This window comes from Doryrhamphus excisus, linkage group LG11, assembly GCF_037039965.1.
Source record: "Doryrhamphus excisus strain RoL-2023G ecotype Guam linkage group LG11, RoL_Dexc_Guam_v1.1, whole genome shotgun sequence".
NCBI classification, from domain to species: Eukaryota; Metazoa; Chordata; class Actinopteri; order Syngnathiformes; family Syngnathidae; genus Doryrhamphus; species Doryrhamphus excisus.
The window spans coordinates 17892367-17910390 of record NC_136367.1 but is presented as its reverse complement, the minus strand read 5'-3'; the positions used below and the strand labels follow the sequence as shown (position 1 = coordinate 17910390).

Below are 18024 nucleotides of genomic sequence, written 5' to 3'. Positions count from 1 at the left end.
GGTCGTTTGCTACCAATTAGCATTGTTAGGGCCACTTACCACTCACCACCTTAATGTTTTGACATGAGATGTTTCTTGAATTCAGTGCTAAAGACACCGACCGTCCGTCCATTTTTGTGGAAGAACATCTGCTGCACCTTGCAGGATGGAGCCGTCTCAGTCGGAGATGAACATCTTATCCAACGGGAAAAGACACGACCTCGGAGACGATGTGGGCGTGCCCGTGAAGACGTCGCTGGAGGAAGATCAGTGAGTGTTTGCTACGCTCGCCCCCCCCGCCGCTCGTGCTGGCATGTCAACGTTTAGCTTAGCAACAGCCTGCTCGACTCATATTCTTGTTTGCTTTGTTTCTTTTTAATGCATGCTTGCATTTTTGCCTGAACGGGTGGATCCTTGCTCAGAAATGGCACTCAGACTATCAGGTATGACAGGCGTCAAACTGCACACACAACCCAAGCCACCATTTATTCATTATGACCAATGGAGTTTAACTCCCCCCAAAAAGTGCACTTTTCCTTTAAGGCTTTGTATTGAAATCATGACCATCTGCTAGGTTTGATGACCCCGACGGAGCTCTGGAGAATGAGGAGTTTTTGCCAAATGCTGATGGAAAGAAACCCGTGCGATTCACTGATGTGAGTGACAAAGCACAAAACTCCTCGTCTGTTGCTTCTTTTTTTTAACAGCCACCTTTTTTCCGGATTAGTTTGAAGGGAAAACCTCCTTTGGCATGTCCGTCTTCAACTTGGGGAATGCCATCATGGGGAGTGGAATCCTGGGACTGGCCTACGCCATGGCCAACACCGGCATTCTCCTCTTCCTGTGAGTAGGACCTATCATGTCTATCAGGTGGTATCACAGTGGTTACCGAGGAACCAATGAAAAACTAATGACTAACGCACATACATTTAGAGTAGTTACTGGGGAACTAATGAATAAGTAATGAGTAGTTATTGTGGAACTAAGGCATTTACATTTAGAGTAGTTATTGTGGAACTACGACATTTACATTTAGAGTAGTTACTGGGGAACTAATGGAGAAATAATGAGTAGTTATTGTGGAACTAAGGCATTTACATTTAGAGTAGTTATTGTGGAACTAGGCATTTACATTTAGAGTAGTTACTAGGGAACTAATGGAGAAGTAATGAGTAGTTATTGTGGAACGAATGCATTTACATTTAGAGTAGTTACTGGGGAACTAATGAAGACGTAATGAGTAGTTATTGTGGAACTAAGGCATATACATTTAGAGTAGTTCTTGAGAAACTAATGAAGAAGTAATGAGTAGTTATTGAGTAACTAGGGCACATACATTTAGAGTAGTTAGTGAGGAACAAATGAAGTAATGAGTAGATATTGTGGAACTAATGCATTTACCTTTAGAGTAGTTAATGGGAAACTAATGTAGAAGTAATGAGTAGTTATTGTGGAACTAATGCATTTACCTTTAGAGTAGTTAATGGGAAACTAATGTAGAAGTAATGAGTAGTTATTGTGGAACAAAGGCACATACATTTAGAGTAGTTACTGGGGAACTAATGAAGACGTAATGAGTAGTTATTGTGGAACTAAGGCATATACATTTAGAGTAGTTCTTGAGAAACTAATGAAGAAGTAATGAGTAGTTATTGAGTAACTAGGGCACATACATTTAGAGTAGTTAGTGAGGAACAAATGAAGTAATGAGTAGTTACTGAGGAACTAAGGCACATACATTTAGAGTAGTTACTGGAGAACTAATGAAGTAATGAGTAGTTATTGAGGAACTAAGGCACGTACATTTAGAGTAGTTACTGGGGAACTAATGAAGTAATGAGTAGTTATTGAGGAACTAAGGCACATACATTTAGAGTAGTTACTGGGGAACTAATGCAGAAGTAATGAGTAGTTATTGTGGAACTAAGGCACATATATTTAGAGTAGTTACTGGGGAACTAATGAAGTAATGAGTAGTTATTGTGGAACTAAGGCATTTACATTTAGAGTAGTTCCTGAGGAACTACTGAAGAAGAATGGTGTTGCATTCATGTCAATTTTACAGCACCAACAGGCCAATGTTTATACCACAACAAAGCTAGATAGTGATTGCCCACTTTCAGGAGAACGCTGCCCCTGGTGTTTTGGTGGAGAATTGCGTGGCTTCGAGGGGTAAATAGATGGATGCAGGGCCGTACTGTAGTGACTTTTCTGTAGTTTGATCCAGCCTCTTACTCTCTTAGTTTGCGTCAGGATGTCAGCCAATCGTGCAGATTCCTTCCAGGTTGATGATTATACTTCCAAAGCAGAGGAATGTTGCGCTCTGTAGTCTCACACGGACCCGGGCCAGCTTTTATCTGTGCCAACCCTGCTACGTTGGCACCCAAACAAGATGTAGACTAAATGGCCAGGTGGTCCCAAGGCCACCATACATGGGAGCCTGCAGCCTGCTTGCAATAAGAACACACCAATAAGCAAATTCCGCATGAAGTTGGACTATTCCGGGCCGTGGCCTTTCTGGACTGTGTACATTTACAGTCCGTGGGTACTTGATCCTTTGGAAAGATGCGTGGCTGTCATGTCCGGGGGGGAAGGCTTTTCAATGTGTCGACTTCTTCGGCTTTTATTGAGACTTTATTCAATGCCGTTGCAGGTTTCTTCTGACTGCAGTGGCGGCCTTGTCGTCTTATTCCATTCATCTGCTGCTCAAGTCCTCTGGCATTGTGGGTAAGTCCGTCTTTGTCTCAGCGGCTTCACACCATCTAGCAAAAGTGAATTGACTGCGGTTTGGTACTCGGAGAAGACGGTCCCCAGGCCGCTTTCATGACACCTTCTGGGTGGCGATAAAGCATCTGGGGTCCACCGTGCAGACGTGACGCATCGTGATCTGCTTGCAGGAATTCGAGCATACGAACAGCTGGGCTTCCGAGCTTTTGGTATTCCTGGAAAAATGGCGGCCGGCATTGCCATCACTCTGCAGAATATCGGAGGTGAGGAAGAAAACACAGACGTACAGGAGATGATGATCTGATTAACATCTCAGCCGGTCAAAGATTGTCTACGGAACAGGATTGCTTACTACGGATGCATTTCGAATAAACAAGGAAATGTAGAGGAGTGATTGGTTGGGAATGGTTGTTTGTCTATATGTGTCCTGTGATTGGCTGGCGCCTCTCGCCCAAAGACAGCTGGGATAGGCTCCAGCATTCCCGTGACAATAGTGAGGATAAGCGGTATAGAAAATGGATGGTTCTTTGCAATAAATTTCTTTTTGTCCATCTCCCTTGATGCTTGATGCTCCACAAAGAGGAAGCGAGATGACCTTGAAGTTATGAATGAAGACGATGACGCCTCATATTTATGTTTTGTATTTTTTTTATCATGGCAGCCATGTCCAGCTACCTGTACATCGTGAAGTCCGAGTTACCGCTGGTCATCCAGGCCTTCTTGAAGGCCGACCCCAACGCAGAGTGAGTACAAGCAATAATAGCTACGGCATGCTGGGTGGGGGGGAAGGGGGGGTCAAGGGCTACGATATTGCACAAGTCGCTGAAGTGGAGGGTGGGGTTGGTGTTTGGTTGGGGGGTGGGGGGGTGGGGGGTTGAGAATGGAAGCTTATAATTGACCGAGCCAGAGGAGGCTTGTCAGTCAGCTGATGTACACACAACATCAACCCTTCCTTGGATTGGTGTGGATGCCCAACGCCCCCCACCCCCTCCCCGCTAGAGTAGTCTAAAAATGGCGCCCCCGCCCATCCATCTTTCAAGCGGTAGGATTAAATAAACTTCTCTTCCTGAATTGTGCAATTGTTCGAGACGTCACGTCTGCAAAATATGCGACTCACGCTTAGCAAATGAAGGACGTGTTGGCCATCATGCTAGCGACAAAAAAAAACCTGAATGTAAGTTTGGCTTTATCAGCCATTTGGTGAATGTTATCATTGGTGGCATACTTGAAACACACCAGCTTGTCCTCCAGTGTGAACACACACACACTCACACACACACACACTCACACACACAAGTACACAGTAAGCGGCGGCAGCAGGTGTTGCAACACGAGGGCTTAATGCCAAGCGTGCTGACAGGTCGCCTTCGGCGCCACCCCCTCATAGAAGGTTCATGTCCATGCCTGGAATGGTGGGGTGAGGGGTGGGGGGGAGGAACACTTGAATTTACGCCCCCGCCTCTTAAAATAGAGGAGCAATGACGTGCTGCTGACGGCCAAAATGCTACCCCCCTTCCACTTTTAAGAAATGCTTCTAGATATAAAATATATATTTAGCATGGATGCGAACACACTGGCAGGTAATCACAAATGAGGTGTGTGTGTGTGTGTGTGGGGTGCGTGTGGGTGGCCAAACAAGGCCGACCTGAAGCCGTGAACGTGAACTTGAAACCTGCACTTGACCGTTGTGAAGTGTCGGCTTGCAGTGTTACATAAACATTGCGAGTGGAACATCAACCTGAAGACAAACCGTCAATTTGACAAGAATAAAGCCAAAATATTCATCTAATGAGAAAAATATCACAATATTATGAGGGACAAGTAATGTCATATTAGTAATATAAAGTTGAAATTTATTTTTTTTTTAATGTATTCAAATTTTGTATCTAAATATTTAATGTTTTTATTTTTTAATAATGAGAGACAAACAAAACAACAAATAAGATTGTAATTTGTAAAGAATTACATTGCAGGAAAAAGTCAGTGTTATGAGAATAAACTAAAAATATGATGAGGCATAAAGTCATAATTATCAAAATGAAATTTCCAAGAAGAAAGTTTAAATAATGAAATTAAAAAGTTGAAATTAAAAAATGAAAAGTTATAATTATGAGATAAAAAAAGTTGAAATTATCTGATAAAAAGCCATGATTATGAGATATATAGTCAAAATGATGCAATGAAAAGTTGAAATTATTGGATAGAAATTTGTATTTGTACTTTTAATCTCATAATAATGACTTTTTATCTCAGAGTTTCGATAATTATTGCTTTTCATTGCATAATTTTGGCTTTTTATCTGATAATTGTGACTTTCTGTCTTCCATAGCAATTTCATGTCTTCCATAGCAATTTGACCACAACCAGTAGAGGGCGCTACAAATGTCAGTTAGTAAAATGCCACTGGGGGGGAGGGTGCCCTTCCTGGACGGGCGTTCTGTTTTGATTCACCTTACCACCATTGTCCCCTGGAGATATTTGTTCTGCTCAGCACGCCATGTAAGGAATCTTTATTTATTTCCCTGCTCCTTCAAGCATCACATTGGCCGCCTGCCTCAAGGACTGATGACGTCATTCTACTGTTCTTGCACACATTTCAAGTTGACTGTACACAATTCAAATCAACTACAGCTTCATTGTTCCATCGAAGAATGAAGTCGGTCATGACTACAAACTTCTTTCTCGCACAGTAAAACCATCAAAGGGTTGCATCTAGCAAAAACCTGTCTTTTAATATCAGAACTTGTTCCCCAACCTAATTTTCCATAATTTGTTTTTCTTGTGATATCACCACATCCCTATTATCAGGAGAACCAGAGTAGAGTGGACGGAGCCACCTGGCGTGTCCCAGCAAGGTGCACTGTATTCAGGTACACGCTCCAAACTGCTGATGTGCTGTTATGGAGGTCAGGAGAACCAGAGTATATAGTGCAGGGAGCCACCTGGCGTGGCCCAGCAAGGTGCACTGTATTCGGGTACACACTCCAAACTGCTGTTGTGCTGTTATGGAGGTCAGGAGAACCAGAGTATAGAATGCAGGGAGCCACCTGGCGTGGCCCAGCAAGGTGCACTGTATTCGGGTACACACTTCAAACTGCTGATGTGCTGTTATGGAGGTCAGGAGAACCAGAGTATATAGTGCGGGAAGCCACCTGGCGTGGCCCAGCAAGGTGCACTGTATTCGGGTACACACTTCAAACTGCTGATGTGCTGTTATGGAGGTCAGGAGAACCAGAGTATAGAGTGCAGGGAGCCACTTGGCGTGGCCCAGCAAGGTGCACTGTATTCGGGTACACACTCCAATGCTGATGTGCTGCTATGGAGGTCAGGAGAACCAGAGTATAGACTGCAGGGAGCCACCTGGCGTGGCCCAGCAAGGTGCACTGTATTCGGGTACACGCTCCGAGCAGCCTACGCGAGGCACGGTGGTCTCTGGTGAACTTTTTCAAACAGAGCACCTCTCTACGACTAATCTTGCCTAATTGGAGTATTTTTTTAAATAACCGATTATGGAGGGTATTTTTAATGTTATCAGATTCATCAATATGTCGTCATAATTCACCCCGAGTTAAATATGACTTGGACGGTTACTAAAGCTTCATGATGGCGACAGCTTATTTAGCTTTGGAAACATGGAGGTATATGACTTACTTGATATAGTATATATATATATAGTACGTATATATGTACATAAACTGTGTGACTATGTGCGGTGCATATGTGCTGTAGGTTTTTATGAGTGAATGGATCATGTGGCGTCTGCGTTTAGCAGATGATGGGTCAGCATCACAGGAGCTATGTATGCCAGGATTGGATATGGAATGTGTTTTTCCCACCATTACATCCTTTTAAAAGAAATATATGTGAGTGAGACAAGCGGGTACTACGCTATATTCAGTGTCAGGCGTCTTTCTTGCGGCGGTAAATCATCCGTTATGTAAGGTTCTATTCCTGTGTGGCTACATGAGCAAAAACTTTTGTTTCTCCTTAACCTCACGGCCCAAGTATATAATTCTTAACCGTGTACACAATGATTTCTTCCCCTAACAGTTTGTGGTACTTGAACGGCAACTATCTGGTCATCATGGTGTCTGCCAGCGTCATCCTGCCCCTCGCCCTCATGAAGCAGCTGGGTGAGTGCACACATTATTCAACACAGGTCTGAGGTCACTGAGCTTCTGCTTGTTATGTTGACTCATTCAATACGAAATACATATTTATACGTTTTTATAAACCCCAAACACCCCATCCCAACAACGTATTTACATTTACAGGCAATGATGCAACTCTCCACTTATGGATTTCACTGCAGAGCAATTTGAAGGCATAAAAACAGCCACAAGATGGCAGAAGTACATTTGATAAGAGCTGGGCATTCATTTATTCATTTTTTACCGCTTATCACGGGGGTGCTGGAGCTTATCCCAGAGGCGGGGTACACCCTGGATTGGTGGCCAGCCAATCACAGGGCACATATAGACAAACAACCATTCACACTCACATTCATACCTATGGATAATTTGAAGTCGCTAATTAACCTAGCATGTTTTTGGAATGTGGGAGGAAACCGGAGTACCCGGAGAAAACCCACGCATGCACGGGGAGAACATGCAAACTCGAGGGTGGAATTGAACTTGGCAGACATGTGAATGGAAAATCACACATGACAGGAAGGAGGAAGTGAGAGCGCATGGAGGACTGTACTGTCCAGAAGGTTGTTGGGAAATTTTAACGCGTGCATACACATAGTTCTGTTCCAAATGTGAAAAGTGTTACATTTGTAAATAAATGGTTATTTTGATGGGCCGCACGGTGGACGAGTGGCTAGCATGTAGGCCACACAGAAGATATGGAAGAACTGTGTTGGAATCTCCGCTTTGGGCATCTCTGTGGGGAGTTTGCATGTCCAAATTGTCCATAGGTATGAATGTGAGTGTGAATGGTTGTTTGTCTATATGTGCCCTGTGATTGGCTGGCCGTCAGTTGAGGGTGTACCCCGGCTTCTCACCAAGATGATAAGCGTCATCGAAAATGGAGGGATGGATTGTTGTTTAGATATTTCAACAGTCACAAAATGTGAAAGTTATGCCTGGAAAAGCTGCTTTTCATTTTTAGTCGGGAACTGATATTTTCCCGAAACTTTCCTATGTTCTACTGCTGATTACTAAAGAACGCAAACAGGTAGAAAAAAACTTTTTTTTTCTGATGAAAGATGGGGATCTAATCTTTCTTTTGGTTGGTTCCGGGTTTATATAGCCATACAACACAATATTCCATGTCCCTTGAAAGAGCAGAAATCAGTCAAAATCATCTCAAATGTCCGCCACTGAAGGGGTTCTCTTTTGAAAACTGTCTGGGAATGAATGAGTGAAACACAAGTTGGCGTTGCTTTAATAATTTATATTTATATTCTACGTATGTTAACACACGCCTTCATAACAAACATTTCATCTAAAGAAATCTGCAAACCACTTTCAGTGTTAATCATCCTCCAATGTATTGTTTGACGGACGTTGTGGTCGGCGGTACAAAGTACTTTCAGACGTTTGAGTAATAGGAACGGTAAAATTCCGGGCATTTGTCTGTTCTGGCTCCCAACAACAGCTCCCAAAAGACACTTCATATTTCCACGTTGCTCCTAAATGTTTGCTAAGTGGTGTCTTCTTTCAGGTTATCTGGGCTACACCAGCGGGTTTTCTCTCAGCTGCATGGTCTTCTTCCTCACTGCGGTATGTTTGCATCTGGTACAAATGTGTCATATCCACTGAAAATGAGCCAATACGCAAGATAAAGCTGCATGAGTGCATTTTTTTAGCATTTGACCATCATTCACAATCCTTATGTGAGACATGAACACTCTTTTAGTGCATTCTAAAGATATACAAACAGGTAAAAATAGGCCACCCCACTGTGGTCATTGAATTGGATAGGATTCAATGTTAATAAATGAAATATTTTTGTAGTTAGAGCATAGAAAACCACTTTTTAACATTATTAGAGCAACCTGTTTACCACCTTCTAAATACACTTTTTAACTGTATTAGAGCCCTCCAGACATGAAGTAACACCCCTATAGTCACCTTTACACTCCTATTACCCAATATAGTAGACATAATAAGAGAAAATCTGACATATTAGACATTATAAACCTGTTTACCACCTTCTAAATACACATTTTAACATTATTAGAGCCCTCCAGACATGAAGTAACACCCCTATAGTCAGTTTTACACTCCTATTACCCAATATAGTAGACATAATAAGAGAAAATCTGACATATTAGACATTATAAACCTGTTTACCACATTCTAAATACACTTTTTAACATTATTAGAGCCCTCCAGACATGAAGTAACACCCCTATAGTCACATTTACACTCATATTACCAAATGCAGTAGACATAATAAGAGAGAATCTGACATATTAGACATTAAAACCTTCTAAATAAACTTTTTAACGTTCAGTCTTTGTTTACGTGAAGATGTCCACTAGCTAGCAAGCTAGCTGCCCAGTTCCCACCATGCAGTGTCTCTCCAAACCTCATCAGGTTTTAATCTGGCGAGATTGTCACACGAATAAAGGCGTGATGTCTGAAATGGATGGAATCATACCATAAAGTCATGTCATCGTGACTGTAGGTCATCTACAAGAAGTTCCAGATTCCTTGCCCGTTTGAGGAGTTCTCAGTCAACAAAACGCTGAGTCTCAACCTGTCAAGCCACAGTGTTGATTACGGCCTCGCTCACCAAGAGGACGAGCACCATTGCACACCGCGCATGTTTACCATCAACTCACAGGTAAGCAAACGCACCATGGACGTATCTTTGCAAGAGCGTTGGTTTTAAACAGGTTCCCTTGATTCCTCACAGACGGCCTACACCATCCCCATCCTGGCCTTCGCCTTCGTTTGCCACCCGGAGGTCCTCCCCATCTACACGGAGCTCCGCGAGTGAGTGGCTTGTCTAGCCGTAAATACGGGATCTCAAATATCACGCGCAAATCGACTTTTTCTTGAACTCCAGCCCGAGTAAGAAGAAGATGCAGAAGGTGTCCAACATCTCCATCTTCGTCATGTACACCATGTACTTCCTGGCAGCGCTCTTTGGCTACTTGACCTTCTACGGTGAGCATTTCGAGGCTTAGTAGTTCTTTTTCCAGTAAGCATACTGAACAACAATCAAACCTTTTTGCTGGTCTTCACTTTGTAAACACGCTAAAACCGATTAAACATCCCTAAAGTCTCTTAAAGTTCCCTTATATGAGTGTGACCAATCACAGTGGATCTAGTGTGCCGAGAGGTGGGCCGTGGGTGGAATAAATTAAAACAGCGTTTTGGAAATCCAAGGAAATCGATCTGGAATAGGTGCAGATTGTGGAAGATCTAGAAAGCTTTGTGTGTAGCTGCTCCATAGGAGTCCACAACTCAATACATTCATTCATTCATTCATTCATTTTCTACCGCTTTTTCCTCACGAGGCTCAGCTGCCTTCGGGCGAGAGTCGGGGTACACCTTGGACTGGTGGCTAGCCAATCACAGGGCACATATAGACAAACAACCATTCACACTCACATTCATACCAATTAACCTAGCATGTTTTTGGAATGTGGAAGGAAACCGGAGTACCCGGAGAAAACCCACGCATGCACGGGGAGAACATGCAAACTCCACACAGAGATGGCCGAGGGTGGGAATTGAACCCTGGTCTCCTAGCTGTGAGGTCTGCGCGCTAACCACTTGCCCGCCGTGCCGCCCCATCTCAATACAAAAGGCCCAAAATGAGCATAATAGGTCCCGTTTAAGCACGTTGTACATATTCATGGCCTAAATGAAGCATTTCAAGGATAAAAATGTCTAAAAGAAGGAAAACAATATATGGCATTCAAAGGAAGTGTTATGACGTGTCGTGGTATGTGCCTTTAAGAGGCGGGGCCTTAGTGTGTGATGTCAGCTGGCTAGAGTTGACTGTTAGCTGAATGCTAGCAGGAGTTTAGCAGTGTAGAGAGCTAGTTAATAGCTAGCTAATAATAAATGAAGTGTATGAAGTATTGTAGGTGTCAATAAAGTTACATGAATGAGACGATAGCCACCATCTTAATTAGCCTTATTTTCTATGAAGTGTGTTATTTCCCCCCAATAAAAGACTTCATTTGCTTTTGTCAAGAATTGTTCTAATTGCGGATTATTTTTGTCTTCACGCAGGCAACGTTGAGCCCGAGTTGCTGCACACTTACAGTCGCATCGATCCTTACGACACCCTCATCCTGTGCGTGCGAGTGGCCGTCCTCACCGCCGTCACGCTCACCGTGCCCATCGTGCTCTTCCCTGTAAGTCCGCACTTTGTTACTCGGGATACTCCTCCCTTCCACGGCTGATTTGTGTGTATTTGTGTGTTGTTGTGCACAGGTGCGTCGAGCCATCCAGCAGATGTTGTTTCCCACCAAGTCTTTCAGCTGGTTGCGTCACATCGCCATCGCTCTGGTGCTGCTCACTTTCATCAACATGCTGGTCATTTTTGCTCCCAACATTCTGGGCATCTTTGGGATCATCGGTGAGTGCCACGCTGTAAATACACACCTAGTATTAAAATAAAATATTAGAATTAAATTACTACTATTAAATTTATAATATTTTAATATATCATTTTTAAAATGTAAATATGCCGCCATTAAAAATAATAATTATATATTTATATGTGTATATATATTTTTTATTTTAAAACATGTAGTATTTTTTTGCTGAAAAATATGAATATTTTCCATAATAAATTCTATTATTATTATTCTTGTTATTATTATTATTATTTATACATATAATTAGTATTATATGTCATATTATTATATTATATTATGTATTATATGACATTATATGTCAGGTTTTTTGTCATTAAAAGAATGTAAACATAGTGCCATTCAAAATAATTGTTATATACGTATGTATATTTTAAAATATTTTTAAAAACTTTAATCCATGTTAAAATGTATCACAAATCTATTATTTTTAGCTGAAAATCGAAATATTTTCCTACAATCGCTTTTTAAAGTATAATTATTATTTTTTGAAATGGGTCAATCATTCGCACCAACATGGATTTTCATGCAGGGTTTTTTTTTTTACATCATCAGATTTCAACCGACAACATGTTAACTGCTATTAAAAAAAAACAATAAAATCAATAAAACATCAATAAAAAATCAATAAAACATAATTTTTTTCTACTTGAAATGACTCCATCTTTAAAAAAAATACTTCTGTTTGATATATAAAAATAAATAAAAGTCCTTATTTTGGCAGGATTTCAACCTTTTAACGGCCAGCATGTTTACATATGTCAAAAAAACAAGCTAAAATACTAATATGAATCACACAAATAAGGTGACAGGCACCCTGGCCGAAGAAACTTTGCTGCATGCTTTGAATGGGGAAAAAGTAGCACCATCTGGTGGGCAAATGCAGAAATTGCGAGCTAAAAATCAGTAGTCCAAATAGAAATGCTCACATAAAGGATTGCATGTTCAGAATAATACACGTAAGATGAAAATGAGTTTTTTGCAGCCTTTCCATTTTAGGCTGATTAAAAATTGTGATCACTTCCAGGTTAAGTCGACATATTGTGTTCCTGAATGTTCTGAAGTTAGCGTGTTTTGAAACTGAGCATTGCGGTCTCAGTATCTAGTCTCTGATCGACTGTAGCTAAAGTCGCGTACTGTAACTTTAGCATCATGGCTTACTTATTGTGTCTCTGTTTACAGTCTGAGCTCATCGCGTTCGAGGCGGTCCCAAAACGTGACCGCCGCATGTTGACTGAGAATAGAAAAGGGGGACGGGGGAAGGCGGGGGTGAAAAAGCGTATGACCTGAGTCAATATTATTGTTCCACTCATTCCTCGGATGGGAGGTCATGTTTCGCAGGTCAGAAGTGAAAGTTGAAAGCATTTCCGTTGACGTGCTGCCAAGGACGACTTCAAAGCGGCGAGTGCACGTAAACACAGAGTGCACGTAAACATGCTGGACATTGGCGGCAAGGTTCATTTTTCTCTGTACGTTTACTTGTCCTTCACGTCAACCGTCGACGATCGAGCGCCTTCACCAACGCCGCCCTGTTTGTATGTTACATGCATGCCACATCGATCCCGAAACAATACCGGCTCATCATGCTCTCAAATCAAAATATATATGTATATGTGTGTGTGTATATACTATATATAATATATTTTTACCTTCTAAGCGACTGTCAATGACTGACTGTGCTTCACGGTTCCAGGTGCCACGTCTGCGCCGTGCCTTATTTTCATCTTCCCGGCTGTCTTCTACATCCGCATTGTTCCCAGAGACAAGGAACCCATCAACTCCAGGCCCAAAGTCCTGGTGAGACCACTTCCTTGTCATACTGCCTCGCTTTTATTTGCTTCCTATGTGCTTACCTTTGTACAATTACACAAGTCTGAAAAGGAGCAGGAAGAAGCAGAACTTGTTTTTAAATCCACTTACTGTTTACTTCCTACTACTTTTTACAATACTTACAATATGCAGCGGGCCAACAATGGCGCCATGGAAAAGTGTCCTTAAAAAGCAAAGAAACAACAAATGAATACAAATAAATAAGTCGGGGGCTCACTTCGTTCATGCCGTTGTTCTACGGAACAAATGTGGCAGGGTGCTAAACGCAATACACAGAGCGAACCCTTGAGGAAATCAAATATTACAGTCGTCCCTCCTTTATTGCTGTTGATTGTTTCCAGACTCGACTGTGAGAAATGAATTTCCGCAAAGTAAGATTCAATATTAATAAATGTAATATTACTATTGTTATGGCTTGGAGAACCTGTTTACGATCTTCTAAATTTGCCTTTTAACATTATTAGAGCCCTCCAGAGATTAAATAACACCCCTATAAACTCCCAAGTTAGCCGTGTTGACAGCGTACTTCCTGCGGTGGCTATTGTCTTATCAGTGAATTGTAATGGCGGCTTTAAATGGATTCACATTCGTATTAGTCAACAGAGTAGACATTCATTCGTTCATTCATTTTGTACCGCTTGTCCTCACGAGGGTCGTGGGAGGTGCTGGAGCCTATCCCACCGTAGCGAGGTATGACTCTGCCATGCACTAACGCCCATGCACGTATTCTTCTTAGGCCGCCTGCTTTGCCGCCTTGGGCGTCTCCTTCATGATCATGAGCCTGAGCTTCATCATCATGGACTGGACGACGGGGAGCGGCCATGCCGGCGGCGGCCACTAGAAGCCGTGTGAGTGTGGAAAAAGAAGGAAGAGAAAAAGGAAAAAGGCGAGCAGTGGAAAAGAGTCAACTCACTGAAAAGAAAACCACAAGAGCCGTCCGTCCCAGCCGGCCGGCATGAAGCCTGGCATTTGCTATGAAATATCTATATTTTTATATATTCCATATAGAGAACAAATAGTACATGTGTATGGATAACAAAATAAGATTTGACACTCATTGGCCACGATTACTTACTGGTACTGTAAGGAAAAAAACTTCGATCACATCGTACTTGGTGTGTGTCTAAAAAGTCTAAAACAAACAAATACTAGAGGACAGGCGTGGTACAGGAGTGTGTATTTATACTACTATTATGTTTTTTTTTTCATTTCAAAAGGACTACAGTATATTTAACTTCAGGTCCAAATTCATTAGATACACTCCTGATCCAAATGTTAAAAACCAGTTGGTCAATGTGAAGAACGTCCATGTGGCAGTGGTGGATCTTAAGGAGGTTCTAAGTAGAGCTTGAAGATGCAAAAAGAAGAAATGGGAGTGAAATAGGCGAAGAGGACAGCCTTTAAAAGGTAAAATGTTGGTAAAAATGTGGATTGAAAGTGATTTAGTGTCAGGTATTTACACTGTCATCATCTCTTGATGGCAAAGGCAACAAAGCTTTCAGTCTTTGAACAAGGCGGGATTGATTAGCAAGGCTTCTGGCAGCGCCATTGCTGATGGGGCTCATGGAAGTAAAATGTCAGGATAGAATCCCATTGGCTGTCCCGTTGTGGGCCCGGATAAAGTTTGGTACTGGTGCTGGGTTCGGTCCCATATTAAGAAAGAAACATCTTAGGAACAAGCATTATTCATTCATTCATTTTCTACCACTTTTTCCTCATGAGGGTCGCGGGGGTGCCGGAGCCTATCCCAGCTGTCTTCGGGCGAGAGGCGGGGTACACCCTGGACTGGTGGCCAGCCAATCACAGGGCACATATAGACAAACAACCATTCACACTCACATTCATACCTATGGACAATTTGGAGTCGCTAATTAATCTAGCATGTTTTTGGAATGTGGGAGGAAACCGGAGTACCCGGAGAAAACCCACGCATGCACGAGGAGAACATGCAAACTCACACATAAAGATGGCCGAGGGTGGAATTGAACCCTGGGGAACAAGTATTAGATAACCAAATATGGGACATTGAAAAGTGGAGGAAAGTGATGGCTTCCAACATTACTTGCATGACAATGAGATCCCACCTGAGATGTTTTCCAGCATCATCCTTCAATGGAGTTTCAAGTCGTGCAGGGGCGTCAAACGGCACCAAGGATGCAAAGGTTTCATTTTTGTCGTTTTAGCTAGTTGAAGCCTTTCATGCTGCTAGCAAGAAATTGATTACTCGTTTTTTTTGGTCTCGCTTCCATTTCTTCATTTTGCATTTTGAAGCTCTCCATGGAAGCTTCTTAGATCCAACAGTGCCAAATGTACATTGTTCAGCTGCTGTTAAGATTTAGATCAGGCGTGTATACCAGTGGTTCTGGAACGTTTCACACCAAAAATCATCTCAGTTTGTTTTTGCTTGATGCGAGTGCCACCGTTTTTCTTACCTCAGCTCTAATCAGCTTGTGGCATATAACAGTAAAGATGAATTAATAATAGTCAACAACAATATGAAACATGACTTTAATTTCTTTAATAAATTTGTATTTGTATGATTATTTCATGTATATATTGCCAATATAATTTTATTTTATTTTAAAAAATCTCCTTTGTACCACTAGATGGCACCCACAGTTTGAGAATATGATGTTTTTTATTCATCTTATGATGAATCATTGATCAGAGATTTTTGAATAATTAATAACGGCACACATGTCTTTGGAGTTAAACCCAAATGTATTCAAATCTTAACTTTCTTGAACATTTTTATGAGTTAATTCTTCTAGAAATGACACAAGAAAGTGACTTTTATGTGAATTAGGCCAGGGAGTGTCATTATTCCGGGTTGGACTGTCAGTAAATGGTCATTTAGCTTTATAAGGAGTTTGTAGTCATTCTTAAAGAGACATTTTAAAGACATAATGCCATAAGCACCTTTTAAATGGTTTACAGTAACCCCACCCTTCATCGCAATTAATTGGTTGTAGACCCGCAATATGAGTAAATGTTAATGTCTGACCAAAGGCATGTCTGTCTCAGCCATGGCATGTCTGTCTCAGCCATGGCATGTCCGTCTCTGCCATGACATGTCTGTCTCAGCCATGACATGTCTGTCTCAGTCATGGCGTGTCCGTCTCTGCCATGACATGTCCTCCTAGTCCATGGCATGTCTGTCTCAGTCATGGCGTGTCCGTCTCTGCCATGACATGTCCTCCTAGTCCATGGCATGTCTGTCTCAGCCATGGCATGTCCAGCTCGGCTATGGCATGTTCGTATCAGCCATGGCATGTCCGTCTCTGCCATGGCATGTCCATCTAGGCCACGGCATGTCCACCTCGGCTAAGGCATGTCCGTCTCAGCCATGGCATGTCTGTCTCAGTCATGGCGTGTCCATCTCTGCCATGACATGTCCTCCTAGTCCATGGCATGTCTGTCTCAGCCATGGTATGTCCATCTCGGCTATGGCATGTTCATATCAGCCATGACATGTCCGTCTCTGCCATGGCATGTCCATCTCGACCATGGCATGTCCGTTTAGGCCATGGCATGTCCGTCCCAGCCATGGCATGTCTGTCTCTGCCATGGCATGTCTGTCTCAGCCATGGCATATGCGTCTCGGCCATGGCATTGGGTTTAACTTTGCTGGTTCATGCAGTGTAAAAGGTCATGTCTCCTAACATTACCGAGGCTTGGCAACCACAATACTACATATAACATGTCTTTCAATATTTTGGGACTATGATAGGCCATAGTCAACCATGACACAGCCATCATTTTTAATGATTGATTATTTCAAAAACCAAGTTAAACTAAGGAATTACCGTAGTTGGTGTGGATTTTTAAAAAATGTATCTTATGGGGAAGTACTTTAAAAAACTCTCTAATGCGATGTGAAGATGAACCCACTGGTGGGTTTTTTGAATGCAAAAAAAAAACAAAAAACCTGAGCTCTTCTGAAGCAAATATGTCGTCTCCTTGGTGACGTTATGTGTTCTGATGAGTATTTTTCTGTTATTATTGTCAGCATGTGACTCGATGAGCACCCTTTCATGTCTTGGCTGCTGAATCCTGTCACGACGATGCTGATTTTTAATCCCACACAGAGTACGAACATGCAATCCATAAACTGAAAGTGTATACAATATACTTATAAAATATTTCCAAAGAGATATTTTCCACTGCTGCTCGGACCTACAGAGGCTTTTATATTATAGCAACAGATGTCACATTTTATTTATGCACAGCTTTATTACTGTATATGGCTTTTAGCAGGCTGCATTGATGCTTTATGAGATATTTTCACTGATAAATTATGATGAAGAACTCAAGGAAATCATTGTCCGTCCCTTCCAATGTATTTGCAGTTATTCAGTGTTTCTTTGAAGGGATCATGCCAAAATGACAACAAACTACCTACTGGTTTTAAAAAAAATGCCTTTTCAACTCAAACCATACATGCAAGCTTGAGGAATGACAGCGTAGTTTGTCAAACGTGCATTTCCTGGACCTGATGCTGTCCATGGCGTCTGGCGGTGCCATGAAGCGCCCGTCTGCGGAAATGTCATATTCCGACTTCATCAATGGCTTTTTTTTGGTGAATAAGACGTGGCTTTATATTGATGATGTATAGAAATGTAAACGTTTTATATTTGTCAGGCATATTCTCAGTAGACTGTAAATTGTAAATAGCATCGACCGTTTTAGTTTGGCAATTAAATCATTAAAGATGTGTTGTTTTTCCATCATGTCTGCCGTCATCATTTCAATATTTGTATTACTATTATTGTTATTATGTATATCCTTTCAGCATTTACTTTCATTGGAGGGTGGGGCAGGGGGCCCCTCAGGGGGCTTATGTATGCAGTTTAGAATCAATATTTAGCTAATAACATGAATAAGAATAAGCCCGATGCTAATACAGTTGGAGTGGCATG

The 18024-nt window shown here is 41.9% G+C and overlaps 1 protein-coding gene across 2 annotated transcripts; it reads left to right on the top strand.

Annotated features, from left to right (window-relative positions):
- The first annotated feature begins 85 nt into the window (after positions 1 to 85).
- slc38a3b (solute carrier family 38 member 3b) lies at positions 86 to 17832 on the top strand. Of its 2 annotated transcripts, XM_078794914.1 has the most exons (16): positions 86 to 249; positions 402 to 422; positions 554 to 635; positions 707 to 822; positions 2633 to 2706; positions 2877 to 2969; positions 3368 to 3449; positions 6757 to 6839; positions 8377 to 8435; positions 9346 to 9504; positions 9577 to 9656; positions 9730 to 9830; positions 10908 to 11032; positions 11112 to 11256; positions 12969 to 13072; positions 13842 to 17832. In XM_078794914.1, exons 1-16 carry the CDS (start codon positions 146 to 148, stop codon positions 13944 to 13946), a joined length of 1533 nt encoding a protein of 510 aa, XP_078651040.1. In that variant the 5' UTR covers positions 86 to 145; the 3' UTR covers positions 13947 to 17832. The 2 variants fall into 2 exon arrangements, with proteins under 2 accessions (XP_078651040.1, XP_078651041.1); XM_078794915.1 differs by lacking the exon at positions 402 to 422.
- Positions 17833 to 18024: the final 192 nt, after the last annotated feature.